This window comes from Dipodomys ordii, unplaced genomic scaffold (genome assembly GCF_000151885.1).
Source record: "Dipodomys ordii isolate 6190 unplaced genomic scaffold, Dord_2.0 Scaffold64, whole genome shotgun sequence".
NCBI classification, from domain to species: domain Eukaryota; kingdom Metazoa; phylum Chordata; class Mammalia; order Rodentia; family Heteromyidae; genus Dipodomys; species Dipodomys ordii.
In genome coordinates this window covers 7,317,509-7,329,787 of record NW_012267280.1, presented here as the reverse complement: position 1 = coordinate 7,329,787, position 12,279 = coordinate 7,317,509, and the positions used below count along the sequence as shown (strand labels likewise).

General features: G+C 43.7%; 1 protein-coding gene across 1 annotated transcript in view; it reads left to right on the top strand.

Moving 5' to 3' along the window:
• Arhgef7 (Rho guanine nucleotide exchange factor (GEF) 7) overlaps nucleotides 1-12,279 on the top strand; it is an 87,347-nt gene that overhangs the window by 23,739 nt on the left and 51,329 nt on the right. The window contains exons 4-5 of the mRNA XM_013022723.1: nucleotides 804-934; nucleotides 6,503-6,704. Of these exons, the coding sequence (XP_012878177.1) occupies nucleotides 6,506-6,704 (199 nt within the window). The 5' untranslated portion in view covers nucleotides 804-934; nucleotides 6,503-6,505. The remainder of the gene's footprint in view (nucleotides 1-803; nucleotides 935-6,502; nucleotides 6,705-12,279) is intronic.

Sequence of the window (12,279 nt, the reverse complement as noted above, 5' to 3'; positions counted from 1 at the left end):
AAAAAAAAAAAAAAAAAAAAAAAAGAAATGGACTGTGAGCATTTACCCAATGTTGGACTTTTCTTGATGGGAATGCAGAGAATGGAGCTATGCCCCTTCATATCTGCTTTCTGTGGAGAGTGGAGAAGTGCAGCTTCCTCTGGAGATGGTACTCAGTAGCATCTCCAGATGGCAAATATACAAGGATTTTCTGTTGCTTTATTTATTTATTTTTGTCAGTTGTGGGGCTTGAACTCTGGGCCTGGGCACTGTCCCTCAGCTCTTCAGCTCAAGGCGAGTGCTCCTCCCTGGGCTGGCTTTGAACCATGATCCTCAGATGCAGCCTGCTGAGTAGCTAGGATTACAGTCGTGAGCCACCGGCACCCAGCCAGCTTCTTTTGCTTTAAAGAAGTCTTTTCCTTTTGTTGCAAAGTGATTCTCATTGCTTATCGCATGTTGTCTTGGAGAAGCGGGCATGTGTGGAGAGAGGGTTTTCTGCACTGCAAGGTAATTGAATTTGAGAGGCTTGCTTTTTCAAAGGGGAAGGGGAAGAACGAAAAAGTTCACAAACTGAAAAAAATTATACTAGAGAAGAGCTGATAAGTGGTCATCTCCAGACAGTTGTCTGGAGAGGTAATTGGGGAATGAATGCAAGTTATTTATGGGACAAAGAATCTGCTCTTTGTATACTGCGTAAATGGCCTGCTTTGTGTGGTCTTCGGTGTGTCCCTTCAGACTGGCCCAGTTTTAGCGTCAGTGTGGGGAGCATCTGTGGTGTTGGGCATTGTCAGTGCTTTTTCCTTCTGTGTGCATGACCTTTTCAGACATTGGACTGGGAAGTGATTCCGTGTGTGCTCGGCCCTCTTCACATCGGATAAAGTCTTTTGATTCCTTGGGATCCCAGCCTTCACACAGTCGGACTTCAAAATTGTTCCAGGGCCAGTACCGGAGTTTGGTAAGTGCAAGAGGTTTTGTTACTCAAGTGTCAAATGTATTTGGGGTTATGAGATGTGTCTGGAGGGTCTTGGTACTTTATCTACAGAGTGCTAAACAGCAGGAGGATGGCTGCAGGATGGCTGGGAGTTTGTTTGCCACCAGAACCTCCACGTACTGTGCCAAATGAGGGCTGTGTATTGGGATTGTATTTAAGACTCCTAGCTTCTGCACTTTGACATTCTTTCTCTGTAGTATTTTCTTCCCCCTGTTGTTCCTCAGTGTGTGGAAGTATGAGGTGTGTGTGTGGGGGGGGTGGGGTGGGGGGCTAAGGGTGGGGTGGGGTGGAGAGCATTTAGTGTACCTAGAAGAGAGAAAGGGGTAGAACTGATGGTTCATAGGCAGCCTTTTCTCTTGCTACAGCATCTTCTGGTGTCTTACTGAGTTTCTAGGAAGTTCACAAATATAACATTGAGGTTAGTGTTGAGGTTAGGGAAATACTAAGTGCAGGCCCTGATGTGGTGTTGGGGGGCTGTGCCACTGCTTCCCTGCCTAGCTGTGCTTCCTCTTTTGAGTTAGAACATTGGCAGGAAACATTTTTCCTCATGTTTCTCCTTGGAAACATAGTGTATTCTTGTGCTGAAAGTAATGAAAGTCTATTTTTTCCAGAGATTTAAGAGGACTGTGGCTTTCCTTCTGCTCTGAATCAGGAAGGAAATTGATAGTTTGCTAACAGTGAGCCTCAAGAAGTAAAGGTTAATTCTGATAGAGTTGTATTTTACAGAGCATGTTAAATAACACTGGAAAGATGTGGAAGGAACACGAGGTTTTTGTGTATCTAAGTGTGTTCAGTGATGCTAATGGGGGCCATGTTCCCTCTTAGAGAAGCCCATTAGCTCTGATGCAGGAGTGCGCAGTGGCACTGTGTCAGCCACATCCTTACACAGCCCTGCAGCTGCCAGCGCTGGGTAGGGTCTGCCCTGTCTATAGGACTTGATTCTGGAGAAACTGAACATTAAGGACAAATTACAGAGAAACACTCACACTACTTCAAACATATTTCAGTGTATTCACTTTATAAAATATGAGGGAGTTGTAAGAAATGAAATGAGCACACTTTGCGTGAAGAAATACCTGCAGCCTGCCTGCCTGCCTGCCTGCCTGCCTGCCTGCCTGCCTGCCTGCCTGCCTCCCTCTTCCTTCCTTCCCTCCCTCCCTCCCTCCCTTCCTTCCTTTCTTCCTTCCTCCCTTCCTTTCTTTCCCAGTCATGGGACTTGAACGCAGGGCTTGGTCACTGTCCCTGAGATTCTTTTGCTCAAGACTAGCCTTTACCACTTGAGCCACAGTGCCACCACTCCTAGTCTTTTTCTGTTTATGTGGTACTGAGGAATCGAACCCAGGGCTTCATGTATGCTAGGCAAGCACTCTACCACTAAGCCACATTCTCAGTCCAAGTCTATTTTATCTGGGAAATTTTCATTTTTTTTCTTAGTGAGTAAATGAATGGATTACAAATGTATAATTTTAAGAGAAATAATCTTAAATATCAGGTTGGTCATGAAGCTTACTGAGGCCATAATTAGCATAGGACTAATTTTCACTAGCTAGGAGAATGATCAGCCTCAGCATTCTTGCCTGTGTGTTTCCTTGTGGCTGGTCAGTTTCCGTCTCCTCGGGCCATGGGCCACTGCCAAGGTGACTTTTCTTTCATGGGACATTACAAGGCCCTCTTACATGCTGGGGTTATTTTTTGTCCTTGGGTTTTTCTGAACATGATTTATTAATAGCATTGTAAGATGATTTTCTTGAGTCCAAAGTAAGATTATAGTGGAACGGGACTGGTAAATGTTTGCACACAATTAAATGATAGGTATATGGAGGGCCACCTGTTACTCTCTACTTTCTCCTGTGCTTGTAGTTTTTATCAGAAAAACAAGCTAAGCAACTTGTGACTCTTGAACATCTGCGTTTGGATCTTTTTAAAATAAAGTTCAGCTTTTATTTAAAAAATAGTTTTTATTGATGCCATCCCTGGGGCTTAAACTTAGGGCCTGGGCACTGTCCTTGAGCATTTATTTATTTATTTATATTTTGCTCAAGGTTAGCACTGTACCACATTAGCTGAAGTTCCACTTCTGGCTTTTTGGTAGATAATTGGAGATAAGAAGTCTCACAAACTTTTCTGCCTAGGCTGGATTTGAACCACTATTCTCAGGTCTCAGCCTCTGAGTAGCTAGGATTACAGGTGGGAACTACTGGCACCTGATCACATACTTTTTTTTTTTTTTTTTGGTGCCAGTTCTGGGGCTTAAACTTAGGCTTGGATGCTGTCCCTAAGCTTCTTTTGCTCAGAAAAACACTCTACCACTTGAGCCACAGCTCTTCTTCCAGCTTTCTGGTAGTTTATTGGAGATAAGAGTCTCATGGATGGGCTGGGAAGGTGGCTCAGTGGTAGAGCACTTGCCTTGCATGCTCAAGGCCCTGAGTTCGATTCCTCAGCACCACATAAGCAAAAAGAAAAAAGCCGGAAGTGGCACTGTGGCTCAAGTGGTAGAGCGCTAGCTTTGAGCTGAAGAGCTGAGGGACAGTGCCCAGGCCCAGAGTTCATGCCCCATGACCGGACCCCCCCCCCCCAAAAAAAAAAGAGTCTCATGGACTTTCTTTTACCAGGCTGGCTTTGAACTGTGATCCTTAGATCTCAGCCTCCTGAGTAGCTTGGATTTCAAGTGTGAGCCACTGGCCTCTGGCCTACATGTTATTTTTTTCTTTTAATCAGTTACAACTCCTTAGTTTACAGAGTACTCATCGGGCCATCCCTTACTTACTGGTTATTCTCAGTCTTGCTTTTTAGTCTGTGACATCATCATCATCTCTGCTGAAGACAGATTTCCTCCCTTGGCACAGAAAGACTTGAACAGTTGTGTTTCATTTGCACGGAAGGGGAAGTTCCAACTTGTCTTTTAGATATTTCTGTACCATTCCCTGTCCTCTCTGTTATGTGGTGATTTCATACTATCGCCTTTCAAATGCATTCAGCTGAATTGAGCTTTTCTTTTACCCTGCTTTGTGATGTATCTCTCAGCTTAGTAGAAGAAATGGGCAATTAAATTGAGTGTGGTGGACCCAGGCGGTAGGCCATAATTTTTTCTTAAGTAGGTTTGATTTCATCCTTTATTCTTTTTTGTTTTTTTTGGGTCAGTTGTGACACTTGAACTCTGGGCCTGGGAGCTGTCCCTCAGCTCTTCAGCCCCAACCCCTATTAGCAGAACTTTTTTTTGTTGTTGCTGGTCATGAACTGTGGATCTGGGCACTGTCCCTGAACTCTTTAGCTAAAGGCCGATGCTCCAGCACTTAAGCCACAGCACCACTTCCAGTTTTCTGGTGGTTAATTGGAGATAAGAGTCTCATGGACTTTATTGCCCGGGCTGGCTTTGAACTGCCATCCTCAGATCTCAGCCTCCTGAGTAGCTAGGATTACAGGCAAGTCACCAGCGCCTGGCTGTCATCCTTTCTTCTTAACATTACCGGTGTTCTGTAGTTTCCAGTGTCACTGTCATGCCCTAACCTTCCACTCTCTGCTGGTTAATAAATTCAACCTTGAGTTTTCAGTGTGACTAGCAGAGCCTTGAGGCAGTGTCTGTTAGTTTCCTTTCATTTCTGGGAGAAGCAACGTGATATACCTTCCTTTGCTCGCCTGCTTGCCAGTCAGTCCTGGGTCTTGAACTCAGGGCCTCTCTCTCACTTGGCTTGCTTACAGCTTGTGCTCTGTTAGTCTCTTGAGTCATGTTTGCAGCTTACTTTTGCTGGTTACTTGTAGATGAAGTCTCATGGATTTTTCTGCCCAGGCTGGCTTGGAAATGTGGTTCTTTAGCACTTAGCTTCCTGAGTAACAAAAATTATAGTGTGAGCCACCAGCTCCTTGTAGTCTCTCCTATGACATTTTCTTCCCCGTGGTCCTGTAGGTCTCCAGAACCTGGGCCCCACATTTCCCTGGGTGCTCCCCTCTTGCTGTCTGATAATTTCGCTTTGGTATCAGTCTGTATTCACAAACTGCTTCCAAGTCCTGTAAGAAGTTATACCAAAATTTACTACACACATCTCCTTCAGTCTTTTCAACTTGCAGTACAGTACACAGGGACAGTATTGAGTCTCAGACTGTTTTAAGCACAGCTGAGAGGGGCACATGTCTCCTTCCTGTATCTGCTTCTCTTGGTCTTGGAGTTGTACCTCCTTTTTTGGTTGGTTGTCCTTTCTTTTGTAGGTCATGGGTTTATTGTTTGGCATTATTGGGTATCCTGTGTACAAGAAGTGTTTTCCCTGAACCCTAGGTGCCTTGGAGAGGGTATCAGCGCTGTTGGGTCCTGTTCCAGTCTTCCTGTCCCCTGACTGGCTGGTTGCAGGGCCCAGGGCACAGTTATGTGGGCACCTGGGGGTTGCCTACTGCAGCCGTATCTCTTGCCTGACTGGTGAGAGCTGAGATCTGTTGCTCTCTGGCTGCAGAAAGGCACCCTGCCCAGTCCTCTGGCCCGGGGTGGGCTGAGCTTACACCTGCAAGGGGAAGGCACAGAGATGAGACCATGGTCTTCACCGGGGCTGAGGAGGTCGGGGTTGGTACAGGGGGGCTGGGATCAGCTGGTTGCCCTGGTCCTGCTCCTGGGGCAGCCACAAGAAGCCTGTCCAGGAATTTTATATAGGCATCTGCCTCTTCAGTGGGCTTATACCACTGGCCTGTCCAGAGCCAGGTCCAGGCTCTGGAAGACCTCAAACTATGCACTCTCTGAAAAGAAAAAAAATAGCATTAACTGTGTGGGATACTGTTTTTCCTGTGCATGTGGCAAAGAGGTGTATGTTTGGCAGTCTTCAGGGCCAGTACAAGTTTGGCAAAGAAAGAATTCTTATATAGTGTTGGTGGGCATGTTACTTGGTGTTAACTTTATAGAACATTTTGGAGGGCTGAGGAGAAATATATTAATATTTAGACAGTTTAGAAGTATACATAAAATTTAAGAAGTGTTCTTTGGCTCAGACCAGAGTTTAGTATTTAGGCTTATTTATAGATGCCTTCAAAGATGGATATATTTTTATTATACCCTAGAAAAACACTGTATTGCCATATTAGAAAATACTAGGTAGAATAACCTAACATTCATAATGGAAGCCTCGCTTAAGAATGGCACAATTGCAGTGTGGTATGCGGCTAATTAGCTAATCAGTTGGCTGGGAAATGAGCGCAGCGCGCAACTTTATGTGTGTAAGAGAGGTATTCAGACTCTGTGTGTGTGTGTGTGTGTGTGTGTGTGTGTGTATGTGTGCAGTGCACTACTGGCAGAGTGTGTGTGTGTATGTGTATGTATGTGCGCAGTGCACTACTGGCAGAACAGGCCTTTCCAGTGTGGAAAGGGTCTCCCTGGGACGTGGGGCCTGGTGATGAGTAAGGGCACTGGGAAATGGGGATTTTCCTGCTGTTGGAATGCTTTAGTTATTCACAATAAGTTTTAACTAGATTTATAATAGTAATATGATCTAATTCTTTTTTTTTTAATAATGAAGTAGACATTTTTCTCCCATCTTTCCCCCACTTGTCTTTTAGGACATGACTGATAATAGCAACAATCAACTGGTAGTACGAGCCAAGTTTAACTTCCAGCAGACCAATGAAGATGAGCTGTCCTTCACGAAGGGTGATGTCATCCATGTCACACGAGTGGAGGAAGGAGGCTGGTGGGAGGGCGCACACAACGGCAGGACCGGCTGGTTCCCCAGCAACTACGTGCGTGAGGTTAAGCCCCGTGGTAAGAGGCTGAGCCTGCCCATCTTCTGGAGGATGGGAGCATGGGAGCACAGGAGCACGGGAGCATGGGAGCAAGGGAGCGTCTGAAGCTTCTCTGTGGGAGTCCAGGTCATCTGGCCTTAGGTAGTTGTTTGTTTTTACCCTTCCTTACATTGGGAAGCTGGGATAGAGGGTGCAATAGTTACAGGCAAGCTCTGCATTCTGTTGTGTCAGGACTCTTCCAGAGATGAGGATAAGCATCTTTACTGTACTGTTTTCATTGGTTAGTTTATTTATTTGAGATGCAGTTTTGCTATGTTGCCTGAGTTAGTCTGGGAACTCTGGGCTAAGAGATTCTCCTGCCTTAACTGTCCAGACAGCTGAGACCGAGGCGCACCCTATGCCTGGCTGTCAGCTGTTACAGCTGCAGTCATGCTTCTCTGGTGGTATCTTTACCCTTTCAGGACTTCGCTGTGTGACATGCAGTTGTATTCATTTGTCATTTGGGCACTTCAGCATGTCACGTACAAGGAGGAGATAATGTAGTTTTTGCCATTTTCTTTTCTCCCCCGCAAAGATTTCTTTACTGAGATTAAGTAGCTACATACATTTCACAGTGCTATGGCATAGTTATACTTAAAGTCACAAACACCTTTTAACCTTTACAATGATAGTCATCATCATTCTAATCTGCAAAACTTATGAACCCTTTGAACATTTATAACAAAACTTTTTTCCCGATTGGGTGATATGTATATTTCTTTCCTTTTGCTTAGTATCAGCTGTATCCTCTTTCCCTCTCCTTCCCTCCCTCCCATCGCCGCCCTAGAGTTGCTTAGTTCACTTTCATCAATGTCCAGTGCAGCTGATGGGCCCCCTGCTTTATTTTCCACCAGCTGTCCACTGATTCTGTGCCTTCCTCACACCTTCCAACTCAGCTGTGCATATGTATACACAATATATGAGGTAAAGAATACAGAGTCATCTAAAAACGCTAAGAGGTCCTTTGTTTCCTTGTCTTTGGGGTTCTTTTCAGTCTGAATATTATTTATGCGCATAGGAAGAGGTTATTATTACAATTTGGTGTTTTTCTCCAGAGGCTGACCTCGTTTGGTTTCACCATGTATGGGTTTCGTGAGTCCTGTTTACTTTTCATACCTCATTGTGTTTTGCCATTTTCTCTGCCTCCCTTTCTTTTTGTTGTCTGTGTCTGATATTTTTTTTACAGGCTCTCTTAAAACTGATTAGTCAGGCTAGTATTTATTGAAAAGAAACAATAGTCTTTGGCACGTTTTCATTTCCACTCAGCTGTGATCCGAGTAGCCAGGATGTGGCTGTTGAAGTCCTATAGGCCAGTGACTCAAGTGCCCAGCCAGTGTGCTCTGTGTTCACTGGACTCAGTACCATTCTTTTTCCTGAAATTGGTGTTGCTCCATCGTGAGTAACCATGGCTCAGCCTTACACACTGAGTAGCGGTTCATTGAAGACTGTTGCATCTCAAACAGGCAGCCTGTGTTGCACTGTGTGTGTGTGTGTGTGTGTGTCATTGAAGACTGTTGCATCTCAAACAGGCAGCCTTGTGTTGTACTGTGTGTGTGTGTGTGTGTTGCTTGGCTGTAGGCGTTCCCGTGAGCGGCGTGAGGTAAAGGTGATGTCAGCAATAGAGTCATAAAGGGGTGGGGGTGTGGGCAGGCAGCAGCAGAGCTTGGGTCTTCTGACCAGCTATGCGTGTTGCTCCTGAATTTGAAGAATGTCTGTGCGACACCATTCCTCCGATTCTGCCCTGGGAGAGCTGATTCAGGAGCAGACTGGCCCAGATGTCAGAGAGAGTATTGGATCAGGTAGAGCAAGGCTGACTCGCCCCCTCTGCAGCAGGGGCAGGGGCAGCAGAGCTGGCAGACCGTGTGCCACCAGCACCGGCACTGACCAGCAAGCTCCTCCCTGTCACATAGCTCGCTTTTCTTCTTAGGCAGGTTTCCTGTTTCACTGGTGCGTCTTACTTGAACTTCTGTAGCAGGTGGTGTGCACATGAAGGGATGTTTACTTGCCATGTGTTTGTTTCTGTGGATGTTTTGGTTGATTAAGGGAGCACGGGGCCCCAGGACCCTCCCCAGATGACTCCCACGTGGTTTCTCATAGATTTGGATGTCCTTCGTGTTGTCTGTGGTAGTGGTCTGTTTCACAGCATACACACCTGGTGTGCGCTGTATGTGTCAGGCCCATGTTTGGCATGGAGTGTGGGACCTAAAGCTAGCTGTGGCAGAAGGCACTTGTGGAAGAACCAGAGTTGTGTGTGGAAGTGTTGTCTCTCAGGACAGGTGTGTCTGTATCTCTGTGGTGCATTGTTGTTGAAAGTGAGTTGTGTGGCTGGAGGTGTGGCTCACTGGTAGAGTCCTTGTGTACTTTGTGTGGGACTGAGGGTTTGCTTCTCACCACTGGAAAAACAGTTGTTTGCAGAAAGCCATAGTACACTCATATTGAATTCAGAGTGTTCCTGACAAATTGAGGCCTAAGTTGGTTTGGAAAGTTTTTGTTTTTAGCTTCCTTATTCCTTCTACCTTGCGTAATGCTTTTGTTGTTGTTGTTGTTGGTTATGGGACTTGAACTCTGGGCTTGGGCACTGTCACTGAGCTCTTCAGCTCAATGCAAGCACTCTAGCCACAGTGCATTTCCTGGAAAGTATTTTATAATACAAAAAATATTACTGCATTTACTCCTTTGTGCCATTTTGCTGAATGCTTTTTATTTGATGATGAAGTGAAGGAATGACTTCCTTTCTCCCCAAAGGACAACTTCCTTTCCCCCAATTTCCTGGAAGTATTGTAAGAAAAGGTAAGCAAGTGTGATTTTAAGTGCTGGCAGTTGAAGCAAAGCAGCACAAAGCCAGTTTTTATCCTGCCACTTTCTGTGACTGTTAAAATTGTAGATGAAAGTGTCATTTTAATATTGTGCTTTTTCAGAAGTTTATGTAGTTTTCTGATTTTGGATCATCCTTTCTTAATTGGGACTTAGTTTTCTGAAGACAGAATTGGGCTGTTTGCAAAGTCTGTTTGCAACAATCTTGTGTCTGGAAACCTGTGATGACCACTTTGTTATCATCCAGACTTCATCCCTAGTGGGGCTTATGTGCTACATTTCGCTTTGACTTATAGATAATCTTATTGTGCAAGTGAAACCAAGGCCAGCTTCTAAGTGATATTTTTAGGTTGCCTTTCTGCAGATAAAATGTTTTTTATGGTCACAGTCTTCTCATCTGCTTCCCTGGGAAGAATAAATGGCCATCAATTGCTGCCCTCTTGTGGCTGGATTTAGAAATGTTCTTGTGAGTTCATTATTGTCTTTTTGCTTTTGACTTGAGTATGGTTTCTTGTTTTATTTAATTTCTCTTTGGAGACGAATGTTTTCCATGGTTCTGTATAAGAATCTTTAGTTGGCCAGGAGTTGTGTCACATGCTTATAGGGCTAGTAGCTAGGAGGCTGAAGCAGGAGGATGGCCAGTTCAAGGCCATTCTAGGCTACATAACAAGATCCTGCCTTATACAAATCAATCAACCAATGTTTTGTGTGTGTGTGTGTGTGTGTGTGTGTGTGTGTGGTGTGTGTGGTGTGTGTGTGTGTATTGACTTGAACTCTCACTGGGCTTCATACTCTAGCTTTTTTGCATTGGTTACTACTCTACCATTTAAGCCACCCCTCCAACTCCAGCTTTTTGTTGGTTAATTGGAGATGAGTGTCTCAGATTTGTCTTCCTGGGCAAGCTTTGAAATGTGATGATCCTCAGATCTCGGCCTCCTGAGTAGTTAAGTTATAGACTTAGCCACTATTTCCAAACTACAAAGATTTTAATTGTGATTTTATGTATTATTTTTGTAAAATACTATACATTATTCTTTTTTTTTTTTTTTTTGTCGGTCATGGGGCTTGAACTCTGGGCCTGGGCGCTGGCCCTCAGCTCTTCAGCTCAAGGCGAGCGCTCTACCACTTGAGCTACAGCGCCACTTCCTCATTTTACTTTTTATGTAGCTTTAAATGTCATTTTTGGAACAGAAAATCATATAGCAGGAGTTGACCCTTGCCTAAGGTAGAGTAGGCAAGAAAGCTGTTGGTCTAGACATGATGTATATCCCTGGTAAGGTGGGGTTTTTTTTTTTTCCCACTAGAAAATGAAGAATGTGAATAATTATTTTCTTGCTTTTAGTTTAGAGAGCCTATGAAAATAACATTTTTCTTTATAGGAAACCCTTTAATAAAGCATTCAGATTTATTTTATTTTATTTTTGCTAAATCATACCAAGTCCTTAGGGCAGGTACTAACTTTATATACATCAAGTCAGGACCAGAGTTCAGAATCACTGACTGATGTTTCAGGAGCATTGCTTTGCCTTTGTAAGGGTTCTTGTGGCAGGAAAGGAGATTGACATTTTTGAGAACTGGAAGAAAACCTATATTACATGAGTATGGTAATAATGGTAGTGAATGACATAGGTCTGGGTCATGTAGGCCATATTAAAATTTAGGTCCTTAATCTTTATTGTACTAAGGTACCACTGAAGATTTTTACAACAATTTGATATAATAATCCATTTTATGTTTTAAAAAGAGCATTATAGTTGCCATGTTGGAAAGGAAAGAATATAGAATTTGGAAGATCAGTTAGGAGCCTGTCAAGTAACTAAAGCAAAAATAATGGTAGATTGTACCATGTAGGTTGATAGGAAAGAGTGGATGAATTGTATATAGACATTTTAGGAGAATGATTAGTTGATAGGATATGGTTAGATTAAGTAGAGAAAGGAGAGATTTGAAGTTGGAATATCACATCTTGAAAAAGCCATAGGACAGTTTTATTCCTTTAATTAATTAATTGTTTGGGAGAGGGTCTTGCTATTTAGTTCAGGCTGGCCTCAAACTTGGTTCCTCTGCCTCAATTTCCCAAGTATTGGAAGGTGCCACTATGTCCAGTATGAGTATTTTTTCTATCCATGCGAAAACTGAGTACAGAAGTTTATCTTTGTCATGGGTCTCACCTGAATACTAAATCAGAATTCCAAACAGATTTTTGTGTATATGTTTGTGGCCTATTTTTTAATATTTAGTGATGCTGGGGATGGAAGCTAGGGCCTCATTTATATTAGAAAGTGTTCTACCACTGAGCTGCACCCCTACGTATTGTTTTATATATTTTTTGTTTATTGTACTACTTCCACAAATTTACTTTGCAGTCAACTAATTTGATTTCATTAGGAAGATGTGGGCAATAAGGCTGCAGTATTGCAAGGGTTTAGTGGCTATTAAAATGCCTTCAAGAAAGGTTTAGTTTATTGCTGTCAGGATTTGGTTCTTTGTTGTATCATTTTCCTATACTGAATACATTTACAGGAGTGCCCTCAAGCTAATCAAACTTGTAAAAGATAATAAATTCTTTCAAAATTGTTAGTTTGAGTTGGGTGCTGGTGGCTCACGCCCTGTAATCCCAGCTACTTAGGAGGCTGAAATCTGAGAATCGCAGTTGCCTGGGCAGGAAATGTCCAGGAGACTCTTATCTCCAGTAAACCACCAGAAAACCAGAAATGGCGTTGTGGCTCAAGTGGTAGAGC